At 42.8% G+C, this 13136-nt stretch overlaps 1 protein-coding gene across 1 annotated transcript in view; it reads left to right on the top strand.

Moving 5' to 3' along the window:
* The window catches only part of cfap57 (cilia and flagella associated protein 57), a 77629-nt gene that overhangs the window by 9627 nt on the left and 54866 nt on the right, over positions 1 to 13136 (top strand). The window contains exons 4-6 of the mRNA XM_048539567.2: positions 4588 to 4756; positions 8300 to 8452; positions 11653 to 11792. Coding sequence (XP_048395524.1) covers positions 4588 to 4756; positions 8300 to 8452; positions 11653 to 11792 — 462 coding nt within the window. The remainder of the gene's footprint in view (positions 1 to 4587; positions 4757 to 8299; positions 8453 to 11652; positions 11793 to 13136) is intronic.

Below are 13136 nucleotides of genomic sequence, written 5' to 3'. Positions count from 1 at the left end.
TTAGAAGACAAAGGGTGGTAGTGGACAGAAAATATTCAACATGGTGCTCAGTTATAAGTGGTGTACCACAAGGATCTGTTCTGGGTCCCCTTCTATTTGTGATTTTTGTAAATGATTTGGATGAAGGAATGGAAGGGTGGATCAGTAAGTTCGTGGACAATACAAAGGTGGGTCAAGTTGTGGGTAGTGTTACAAAGGGACACAGATAGGATGCATAGCTGGGCTGAGAAGCGGCAGATGGAGTTTAACCCTGAAAAGTGTGAGGTGATTCATTTTGGAAGAACAAACTTGAAAGCAGAATACAAGGTTAACGGAAAGATTCTTGGCAGTGTGGAGAAACAGAGAGATCTTGGGGTTCATGTCCACAGTTCCCTGAAAGCTGCCACCCAGGTCGGTAGAATTGTTAAGAAGGTGTATAGTGCATTAGCTTTCATTAATAGAGGGATTGTGTTCAAGAGCTGTGAAGTTATGCCCCAGCTATACAAAAGCCTGTGTCGGCCACATCTGGAATATTGTATTTAGTTCTGGTAGCCTCATTACAAAAAAGATATGTAAGCGTTGGAAAAGGTGCAGAGGAGATTTACAAGGATGTTGTTTGGAATGGAGGGAAGGTCTCACGAGGAAAGGTTGAGTGTGCTAGGGCTTTTCTCTTTACAACAACGAAGGATGAGTGGTGACTTGATAGAGATGTACAAAATGATCAGAGGTATAGTTAGAGTGGACAGCCAGAGACTTTTTCCTAGGTAGCTATTATGAAGGGGCATAGTTTAAAGTGAGTGGAGGTAGATATAGGGGATACGTCAGAGGTAGGTTCTTTATTCAGAGAGTGGTAGGGGCATGGAAGGCATTGCCAGAGAGGGTAGTGGAGTCGGCCTCATTAGGGGCATTTAGGCGGCTATTAGATAGGCATCTGGATGATGGTATAAGGTAGGGGTGAAGGTTAAATAGATCTTACATTTATGGTAAAAGTTTGGCACAACATCGTGGGCCAAAGGGCCTGTACTATGCTGTACTGTTCTATGTTCTAACTGCAGATTGACTTTCAGGGCTGTCATTGGTTGTAATGATTACAGCTGAAGTCGATAAAAATCAATGAAGCCAGTCGTTACAAAAGGAATGGTCTTCTGCACCCTAAGTTTGAATTTGTCATTACTTTTTGAGATCTAAGCAGGGAGGGAATTAAGACAAATCTTCAACTCTCGTGTACAGCTGTTTGAATAGCCATGATTTTTGTGGAAATCGATTGTTAAAAGAACATAGAAATTGACTGTCAGGAAAGGATTGTTCACAGCCATAAAATCTGGTCTGTAACGTGGTAGAACATCATGGCAAAACAATACACTTTTTTTCTTTCCTACAAAATAATACAAATGGATTGTCCGCCTCCTGCTGGAGTTTATGCTGATAACCACTAGCGCTGCCAAAGTTCATGCTGATGCTTCATGCTGCTCTCATTCCAGAACTTATACTCTCCCGTTGCCTCAGAGTTTATGCTGATTTCTATTCTCCTTCCCCCACCATCTTGACTTTATCCTGGTGCTCCCACTCGCTGAAATTCATGCTGATAACCACTCTAACTTTATTCTGGAATTTTACAGCCTTCTGCGTATAACTTATGCTGATTCTTCACAGCTACCAAACTCAGAGTTCATCCTGTGCTTTATTTCATAGAAACAAAGAATATTGATAGCACAGATAATTCCTGAACCTCTCCTTCAAATGTTCTTGCACCCTTTCTCTCTCCCCACTCCCTTTCAGTTTATTTTTATTGCTTTCCCATTACGTGGAACAATCCCTCTTCCGCACCTACACTGGCCCCAAACCCCATCTCTTCCTCCGTTACATTGATGACTGTTATCGGCACTGCCTCATGCTCCCACGAGGAGCTCGAACAGTTCATCCACTTCACCAACACCTTCCACCCCAACCTCAAGTTCACCTGGACCATCTCCCACATCCCTCACCTTCCTAGACCTCTCTGTCTCCATCGCAGGCAACCACCTAGAAACCGATGTCCATTTCAAGCCCACCAACTCCCACAGCTACCTAGAATACACCTCCTCCCACCCACCTTCCTGCAACAATTCCATCCCCTATTCCCACTTCCTTAGCCTCCACCAAATCTGCTCCCAGGACTGGGCATTCCACTCCCGTACATCCCAGATGTCCTCGTTCTTCAAGGACCGCAACTTCCCCATCGCAGTGGTTGAGAACGCCCTCGACTGTGTCTCCCGCATATTCCGCAACTCATCCCTCAAACCCCGTCCCCGCAATAACCGCCAAAAGAGAATCCCCCTTGTCCTCCTCACATACCACCCCACCAACCTCTGGATCCAACGCAACATCCTCCGACCCCACCACCAAAGACATTTTTCCATAACCACTCTTGTCTGCTTTCTGGAGGGACCACTCTCTCCGTGATCCTTTGTCCACTCCACACTCCCCTCCAGCCCCACCATACCCGGCACCTTTCCCTGCAACCACAGGAAATGCTGCACCTGCCCCTACACCTCCTTCCTCATCCCCATCCCAGGCCCCAAGAAGACTTTCCACATCAAGCAGAGGTTCACCTGCACATGTATCCATTGTGGCCTCCTCTACATCAGGGAAACCAAGCAGAGGCTTGGGGACCGCTTTGCAGAACACCTACGCTTGGTTCGCAATAAACAAATGCACCTCCAAGTTGCGAACCATTTCAACTCCCTTTCCTTAGATGACGTGTCCATCCTGGGGCTCCTGCAGTGCCACAATGATGCCACCCGAAGGTTGCAGGAACAGCAACTCATATTCCGCTTGGGAACCCTGCAGACCAATGGTATCAATGTGGATTTCACAAGCTTCAAAATCTCCTCTCCCTCCACTGCATTCCCAAAACCAGCCCAGCTCGTCCCCGCCTCCCTAACCTGTTCTTCCTCTCGCCTATCCCCTCCTCCCACCTCAAGCTGCACCCCCATTCCCTACCTACTAACCTCATCCCACCTCCTTGACTGGGACTGACCTACCCCCTCCCTACCTTCCCACCTACACTCACCTCTACTGGCTCCATCCCCGCCTCCTTAACTTGTCTGTCTCCTCTCCACCTATCTTCTCCTCTATCCATCTTCGACCCGCCTCCCCCTCTCTCCCTATTTATTTCAGAACCCTCTCCCCCTCCCCCTTTTCTGATGATATGTCTAGGCCCGAAACATCAGCTTTTCTGCTCCTAAGATGCTGCTTGGCCTGCTGTGTTCAGCTCCACACTTTGTTATCTCGGATTCTCCAGCATCTGCTGCTCCCATTTTCTCTCTCAACTATAGTTAGTTTTCTCTTTTTCTCTCTACCTTTCACCCATTACCTTTCATTCTGTTCTCCATCTCCATCTTCTCTGCCTTCTGTTGTCATCCATTTAGCTCTATCATTGCCATTCCGTTCTTCCCTGTAGAACATACAGCTGATATCTTATTTTTTAAGTCTTAATCCCATTCTATTTGTGATGATGTGGAGGTGCCAAGTGTTGGACTGGGGTGGACAAGGTCAGAAATCACACGACACCAGACTATAGTTCAACTGGTTGATTGGCTCAGTGTTTAGCACTGCTGCCTCACAGCGCCAGGGACCTGGGTTTGATTCCACCTTTGGATGCCTGTCTGTGTGGAGTTTGCACATTCTCCCTGTGTCCGTGTGGGTTTCCTCCAGATGCTCCGGTTTCATTCCACAGTCCAAAGATGTGCAGGCTGAGTGGATTGGCAATGCTAAATTGCCTGAAGTATTCAGGGATGTGTAGATTAGGTGGGTTTATAGGGACATGGGTCTGGATGGTAAGCTTTGAGGGTCGGCGTGGACTTGTTAGGCGGCGGGGCCTTTATCCACACTGTAGGGATTTTATGATCTATGACAAGCTTTTGGAGCCTGGCTCTTTCTTCAGGTGTTAGTGAGAGAGGTAGTATCAGACACAGAATTTATAAGTAAAAGATCAAAGGTTCACACCACTGATGAGGATGCACTAAACAAAACCTAGGATGCTATTAAAGCTTTAATCATTTAGAAGATTTTAATTGATTAATATCTATATGTAATTTCCCAAATTTCTTTCACGCCATTGTCCTAAGAGAACTAAAGGTTTTATCAGTGGAAAGAAGAGGTGAAGTTTTAGGTCAGACAGTCCATGACAGGTATGAGGCTTTCTTTAGAATTCTATTTAACTTCTAATATGAAGCTTGTACTTACTTAGCTTTGGAAGGAACTTGTTCCTGTGAACATTTCCTTTTGGAAACTTGGAACTTTCCTTTTGGAAACTCAGTGGTGTGACCCTTGGATCTTTTACTTATAAATTCTGTGTTCTGTGTAGTTTTTTCCCAACTTCACCTGACAAAGGGGCTACCCTTCGAAAGATTGTGTTTTCAAATAAATGTATTGGACTAAACCTGGTGTTGTGTGATTCCTGACCTTGCCCACCCCAGTCCATCACCAACACCTCCACATCAGTGTTATTAGCAATGAAGCATTCCTATTGAAGAATCTATAACCAATGATTTAAGTTGTGTCTTAGAATTGGGAAAAATAAATAAATAATTTCAAGTAATATCTTTGATGTTGTTACCTTAACAGAAAGTCTGCCTCTATCAGCCATATGCCTCCCCCTCCACCTCCTGAAGCTAAAGTGTCAGCAATCACGACTTATTCCAAAGGGTTTATGTGCTCTGCTGGACCTGGTGTAGTGTATATGTTTGAAAGAGGAGAGGAGAAGGATACCTTTAAAAAAACAAGGACGATTAGGGTGAGTTCTTCATCAGGTGAGACTGAAATGTTAATAACAATAAATATTGAATAATAATATCAAGTGTTTAAAGTAGTAATAGTCTCTTGCACTGAGAAGATTCAAAGGCATTTGGAGCTACTTATTTAGTAAAATTTAGAATTAACAGTGTATATTTGATGCAGAAGTATAAGATACATGTTTACATGTGATGAATAAGTACTGATATTTCATAGTACCAATTCTACCCACAGTTATTGTCACTTAATATGGCAACACAGAGTAGCTTTTCCATCCATTTTAACTAATACTTGAAATTCACCATCTCCATCGTTGCCATTTTGATTGAAGTATTTCATTAAGCCATAAACTCTTGTTGCTCAGACAAGGATGACTCTTCCAATCTCGGGGTGAGTCTGTATGTGGCTGTACAAACTGCTGCAGCTCCCACCGGCTACTTTACACTTGGGGCAGGTGGTAGTCACGGAAAGGGATGAATGTGGCGTTGGTGTGGCAGTGTGCTCCTTTTGCAGTTTTTATCTGATTTCTATTTTTTCCCAATGGTGCTCTAAGTCTTCTCAGATGCACTTTGGCCAGTGATTCCCAGGTATCTGTGGGGATGCCGTATTTCACCAGTGAGACGTTGAGGGATCACTGAAGCACTTCCTTTGTCTACCTGGGGCTTGCCTGCCGCTTCAAAGTTGGGAGTAGACCTTGGGGTGTTTTATGTTGGCCAGGTGGATGATATGTCTCGCCCATCGTAGCCTATCAACAGTGGCCAGTGCCTTGATGGAAGGGATTTTGGAGCATCTTTCTTCACAGCGGATTCAAAGGATCTTGCACAGGAAACATTTGTGGTACAGCTCCAGTGTCTTGAGGTCTCTGCTGTAGATAGTCAATGTCTTAGAGCCATATAGGAGGGCAAGAACCACTACAGCTCTGTAAACCATGACCTTCCTATTTGGCGACTAGCAAGGTCCTGTATTTTGATTATTCATTGATTGTAACAGAAACTGTATAGGACCCAGGGCATAAGTTCATTCTGCTGTTTTACATCAGTTCCCTGTGGACACCACTACAGACACCATTGGGACTGACAATTTCAGATTCTTCTGATAAGCTGCTCCAGGGTATCATATTAAGTTTAGCTACACCGTACAAGTGCATTTCTTCTCAATGAATAAAACAACTGAGGGAAAGTTTGCCTGTTGAGGTTGATTCACCTTCTCTGTTCAGTTCCCAAATTTTTCTGATGTAAAGCTGTTTCACTTATATACAATATCAGCCTTGTACATTGAAAAATAATTTAAAGTAGAATGTTATTTAGCAAATTGGCAAAAAAGCAAAATTATTCACTTTTATGATTTAATTTCAAATCCACTAGAGTATTTCTTACCATCAAAGAAGTCAAGAGTTTTATTTAAAAAAAATAGTATTTCCAGAAGTTGGGGTGGCATGGTGGCTCAGTGGTTAGCACTTGGTTTCCTCCCACAGTCCAAAGATGTGCAGGCTAGGTGGATCGGTCATGCTAAATTGCCCATAGTGTTCAGGGGTGTGTGAGTTATAGGGGAATGGGTCTGGGTGGGATGCTTCAAATGGCGGTGTGGACTAGTTGGACCAAAGGGCCTGTTTCTGTAAAAACAAAGTTAGAGTACAGAATAATATAGCGTGGAAACTGGCCCTTTAGCCCAAACTGGTCTGTGCTGACCATGGTGCTAGTTCCAATTGCCTGCATCTGGTCCCTATCCCTCTAAACCATTCCCATCCCTGTACCTATCCAAATGCTTTTGAAATATTGCTATTGTATATGCCTCAACCACTTCCTCTGTCATCCCATTCCATGTACGTACCACTCTCTGCATGAAGAAGTTGCCCCTTAGGTCCTCCTTAAATCTTTCCCCTCTCACCTTAAACCTATGCCTTCTCATTTCTAATTCCCCATCCCTGGGAAAAAGACTATATGCTTTTATGCTATCTATGCCCCTCATGAGTTGTCATAAATTACTTTAGTAAGTAACTACATTGTGACTAAAATCTCTTGGGAGTCTCAAATCTAGATTATGAGAAATTCATGCAAATACAGTTTACAGTTGCCCAAAAAAGAAGGCATATATTTTGTCCCTTAAGGCATAGCCTGTGTCCTTATCCTAGCAAGCTTAGGCGTAGTCTGGCAACAGATGACTCTGATATACATCGAGTCACTGAGCACAGAAACAGACCTTTCAGTCTAACTCGTCCATGTCAACTGTGTTTCTCAAACTAAACTAGTCCCACTTGCCCTTGGTTAGCCCATATCAGTTTAAACCTTTCTTGTTCATGTACCTGTCCAAAGTCTTTTAAATGTTGTAACTGTTCCAGCATCTACCACTTCCTCTGGCAGTTCATTCCACACACAAACCACCCTCAGGGTGAAAAAGTTGCCCCTCAGGTCCCTTTTAAATCTTTCTCCTGTCACCTTAAAAATTGTCTCTTAGTCTTGAAATCCGGCACCCTAGGGAAAAGCCACCTTTCATTTACCTTATCTATACCCCTCATGATTTTATAAATTTCTATAAGGTCACCCTTGAACTGTCTGTGCTCCGGTGAAAGAAGTCCCAGCCTGTCCAGCCTCTCTTTATAACTCAAACTCTCCATTCCCAGCAACATCCTGGTAAATCTTTTCTGAACCCTTGCCAGCTTAATAATATCCTTCCTATAACAGGGTGACCAGAACTGGACATAATACTCCAAAAGCCTGACGTCCTGTACAACCACAACATGACGTCTTAACTCCTATACTGAATGGTCTGAACAATGAAGGCCAGCGTACTAAATGCCTTCTTCACCACCCTGTCTATCTGTGATGAACTTTTAAAGAAGTATGTACCTGAACCCCAATGTCTCTCTGTTCGACAGCAATATTGCCGAAACATTGCAAGTACACAGTTTACCAGTACAGAGTGTTATTACATTTTTGGTTGCTTGTTTGACTAGAACCATTCTTTAATTAGGCCATTGGCTTGCAGGCTTATTTTGAACCGTGTGAGAAAAAGCCAAGAGATGGGTCTACCACCACACATCCTGTAATGTGATAGGCAAGATGGCCAGCTCTTAATATTGCCATCAATCAGTTAGTTTTAGGCATGACATTGCTTTGAAAGTAACTCATTTCCAGTGTTCTATCACCAAAAGGAAATTTAATCTTCTACAAGATCCCATTTTTTCGCCTTCTGTTTATTTTGTATTTGTTCATGTGGTAGGAATCAATGGCAATGATTCATCATTTATTGGCATTCTTTAGCTGCCATTGAGAGGTTGATACTGAGTCATCTTCTTGAATTGCTGCAGTGTATACAATGTAGATGCTTCTACAGTGATAAGAATTCTAGGATATTGACTAAATTGCAATACAATTCCAATTTGGGGTGAATTATACAACTTGACAGGAAGCCTGCAGGTGGTGAAAATCTCCATTTATTGGAGAGCATTTTGAGTATCATTTGTGAAAAGATTTTTAAATTATCTGTGTGCCTTCTCCTCCATATCACCTTTTTGTCTGAAATCCTATTCTGTGTTTCCCTCCAGATTCCACAGGATCCATACAGCACGGATCCATCCCATGCAGAACAGCAAGAGATTTCAACTCTTGCCCTCAGTCCTTCAGAGGAGGCACTAATTGCTAGCACAAATAAGAACCAATTGTACAGCATCACGTTATCTTCCACTGAAATAAGTAAGGTAAGCACTGCCTGAGCAGCTCAGGAATAACTAAAAGGTGAGCATGAAATGAAAAATTAACAAACAGGTTAAATAAGTGGGCAAAACTTTGGCAAATAGTGTTATGATGTGGGAAAATGCAAAGTTATTCATTTTGGAAGAGAGAACAAAGGAGCAAGGTATTATTTAAATGGGGAGATACTGCTTAACGCTGCATCACAGAGGACATTTTTCCATCCCACCCTTGTCTGTCTTCCGGAGAGACCACTTTCTCCGTGACTCCCTTGACCGCTCCACACCCCTTCCAACCCCAACACTCCCGGCACCTTCTCCTGCAACCGCAGGAAGTGCTACACTTGCCCCCACACCTCCTCCCTGAACCCCATCCCAGGCCCCAAGATGACTTCCCATATTAAGCAGATGTTCACCTGCACATCTGCCAATGTAGTATACTGTATCCATTGTACCCGGTGTGGCCTCCTCTACGTTGGGGAAACCAAGCGGAGGCTTGGGGACCGCTTTGCAGAACACCTCCGCTCGGTTCGCAATAAACAACTACAGCTCCCAGTCGCGAACCATTTTAACTCCCCCTCCCATTCCTTAGACGACATGTCCATCCTGCGCCTCCTGCAGTGCCGCAATGATGCCACCCGAAGGTTGCAGGAACAGCAACTCATATTCCACTTGGGAACCCTGCAGCCCAATGGTATCAATGTGGACTTCACAAGCTTCAAAATCTTCCCCTCCCCCACTGCATCCCACAACCAGCCCAGTTCTTCCCCTCCCCCCACTGCATCACAAAACCAGCACAGCTCGTCCCCACCTCCCTAACCTGTTCTTCCTCTCATCTAGCCCCTCCTCCCACCTCAAGCCGCACCTCCATTTCCCACCTACCAACCTCATCCTGCCTCCTTGACCTGTCCGTCCTCCCCGGACTGACCTATCCCCTCCTCACCTCCCCACCTATACTCTCCTCTCCACCTATCTTCTCCTCTATCCTTCTTCGAACCGCCTCCCCCTCTCTTCCTATTTATTTCAGAACCCTCTCCCCATCCCCCTCTCTGATGGTCGAGGCCCGAACCGTCAGCTTTTGTGCTCCTGAGATGCTGCTTGCCCTGCTGTCTTCATCCAGCTACACACTTTGTTACGTTGGATTCTCCAGCATCTGCAGTTCCCATTATCTCTGATCACAACGGAACTTGAGGTTACTTGTGCATGAAACACAGAAAGCTAGCACACAGGTAATCAGCATGGCTAATGCTGGCCCTTATTTCAAAGCGGTTGGAGTACAGGAATGGGGAAGTCTTACTGCAACTGTACGAGGTCCCAGAGAGAACTCATCTAGAGTATTATGAGCAGTTTTTGTCCCCTTATTTAAGGAAAGATATCATTTCATTGGATGCAGTTCAGGTAATGTTCACTAGCATGAACCTTGATATGGAGAAATTGCTGTATGAGCAAATGCTAAACAAGTCAGACTCTACTCACTGCAGTTTAGATGAATGAGAGGTGATCTCATTGAAACATACAGGATTCTTAAGGTACTTGACAGGATAAATGCTGAGAGAATGTTTCCCCTTCTGGGAGAGCCTAGCATCAGGGGGCACAGTTTCAGAATAGAGGGCTACCAACTTAAGACTGAGATGATGATGAATTTCTTCTCTCAGTGGATTGTGAGACTTTGGAACTCCTAGCCACAGAGAGCTGTGGGGTAAGAGTCCTTGAATATATTTAAGGCTGAGATCGATGGATTCTTGATAAGTAGGAGGATCAATGGTTATGGGGAAAGGGCATGAAAGTAGATCTGTGGAATGTCAGATCAGCCATAATTCTGTTGAAGGGCAAAGCAGGGTTGAGGTGCTAATGTCCTACTCCTGTTCCTATTTCTTATAGTCTTATTGTTCTATAAACCTGGAGCAGAAATCAAGACTAAATTTACAATAAACCATGAGCCCTTGTTCATTTTTGCAAGATTGTGTAATAGAACACAGACTTTTGACTTGATAGTTGTAACATAGTTCAGTATTGGAGTGTGTTAACTGGAGACAGTAGCATAGTGGTAATGTTACTTAACCAGTAATTTAAAAACCCAGGCTCATGTTCTGGAGTGCCAGTGTTAGGACTGCAATTACGCGTCGATCGGAATAGCTCCATAATTGACTAAAAACACAAGGTACGTATTGGATATTGTTTTCAAGACCTGATTTCCTATTGGTTGTGGGCGATTGTACCTCCCTCTGAATAGTTATTTGAAAAATCTTTTGTTGTACTTTTGGTTGCACTTCAGCCCCAAGCTTCTGTTCTTTTGGTATCTAATGCGGAGCGATGTATCCAAGTCTGTTCCCGGTCCTGACCAAATTGGCTTTTAAAAGGACCAGGCAGCGGGCTGTGGAGGGGGTCATTTCTGCTGACTGTCTACCTCTCTTCTGCAGCAATGTTCATGACCTGGTGTCGTTTGAGAGGGGACGCATGATGTCCACCAGTACTCTTGATGTCTTTAAAGAGATGTGGACACTAGTAGGCTGGGCTGGGGGGGTATGGTGTGCAGTCCTTTATCTCCCCCTCCAACTCTATTTTGATTTAGTCTCTTCCCTTCTCACTTTCAATGGTTCACATTGCCCAGAACAGGTTTTACATGTACATTTCTAATCGGCTGCACAGATAGTGGTTAATAGTTTAAAAACAAAAAGAAGAGTCTGGTGATTAGGTGGTAGAAAAATCATTTGGTTGTGCATGATAACATCTCAGATATATAAAAAGAAGCTGGGCTCATATCGGTTGTGAGCGACTGCACATACTTTTTAGTTATTTGTCCTGGAACAGCTTTCCTAACAATAGTCTGTGTGTATTTACACCTCAGATGTTGTAGCTTTTCAGGAATGTGACTTTTAACATCATTCTCAAGGACAGTCAGGGAAACACAATAAAGCATGGCCTAGCCAGTGACACCGAAATTCCTTGAGTAAATTAAAAAAAAGAGGAACAAAAACAGAAATTTCTGAAGAAACTCAGTGGGTCTGGCAGCATCTGTAGGGAGAAAACAGAGTTAATGTTTCAATCTAGTAACCCTTTTTCAGAACAGATTCAGAAAAATTAAGTTCTGACCTGAAAATTTAGTTCTGCTTCATGTCCTGTCTTATTCGAGGTGCAGTGACAGTTGACGGTATGTTTAATCCATTGTTTTGCAAATTTTCAAATCTATTTTGTCTTATTTTTAACAGAGCGAGCTGGCACATTTTGAATTTCTCTGTCAATCATTCCACTCCAATGTCATCACAGGCTTGGATATCTGCATTCGAAAACCCCTGGTTGCTACCAGTTCAGTGGATAGATCTATACGCTTGTGGAACTATGAGACCAAGTATGGATTGCATTCCTTTAAATCTGTATAGTAAGAAATATGCACAAGGACTTAAAGTGCATAGTCCTAAACTGCACTGTCAGAATCCCATGTTAGGACATATTCTAGACCAGTGAATTAAATAAACAAGATTATTTATAACTTTCTATTTCACAATTTGCAGTTCTTTAAATCACTCAACACCCTCTTTAGGATTTGGCTAAATATTTCTTTCCTTCCCCTTTTGCTTTCTGCTTTTTCAGCTTTTCCAACTTGCACATTTTGCATTTCTGCTGGACAGTATACATCTGAAACATGAACTTATCTTCTATTGTTTCAAATTCTGATTGACAAGCTGAGTATTTCAGCTTCCAGCATTTAGAGGTTTTTGTTTTATGTAAGACAATGAACTAGCCATGATTACTACTGAAATGTACAAGACAGAAAGACATTGAGCTCAAATCTATTAATCTAGCAACAATTTACTGACTGAATATTTTGCTGTAATTTGAAATCAGCCCCAATTTTTGAGATCCAGTTTTAATTTTGTGAGTCGAATGGTATAATGGCATAATATATTGGTATGTTAACATCTTATGGAACAATATGTAAGGATACAGACTTTCAACCCCAGATACCTTAAAACTATTCATAAATTGTTGAGAAGTCAACAATCTCTCTGCCATTAGACTATGAAATATAACTCAGATTTCAAGAACAATAAAACATCATTCTTCAAAGTACCATATACTGTCCGGTCTGAATAATGATCTGAATGACTTCAAACCTTGATGTATCTTCATTTTAAAATGTCTTTCAATTTAAATCTTGTTCCCTGCATTTCCCTTATCTCTCGTTTTCCAAGTTTGTTTTTATTGTTTCTGCCATTCTCAGCTATTTACACATGAACATATGAATAAGAAGCAGGAGGAGGCCATCCAGCTACTTTAAACAGCTCTGTGATTTCGTAAGATGTGATTAAAGGTGTATTATACCATATACTATTGATATTTGGTTTGTGGATTTTAAAATAGAGGCAGATGAAGTTTGATCATTCCTGGAAAGCCTTTTGTTTTAAAGGTCATTTGAGAAAGACATTTGAACTGCGACCTACATACATCTTTTACAAGAAGGCATGTGACTATGTGCCTGGCTGGACACCTGTGGCGTTAAAGGATGAAATGTTTATAATGCTAAGTTTACGAGAAAACAGATCAGGGCCATTAGTTTTGCCTGACTTCAGTACGTTCTAGTAGGAGAACCAAGTTGTCAGTTCAAAGGAATCAGTTGTGCTAACAAAAGTGATTTTAGTTAGTGAAACTTCCACACGAGAAGAGTTTGTCTAGAAGCCTTCAAGTTGTCAGA

Source organism: Stegostoma tigrinum, chromosome 8 (genome assembly GCF_030684315.1).
Source record: "Stegostoma tigrinum isolate sSteTig4 chromosome 8, sSteTig4.hap1, whole genome shotgun sequence".
Taxonomy (NCBI): domain Eukaryota; kingdom Metazoa; phylum Chordata; class Chondrichthyes; order Orectolobiformes; family Stegostomatidae; genus Stegostoma; species Stegostoma tigrinum.
The sequence above is the reverse complement of the archived record's forward strand: the minus strand, read 5'-3'. Positions and strand labels throughout refer to the sequence as shown.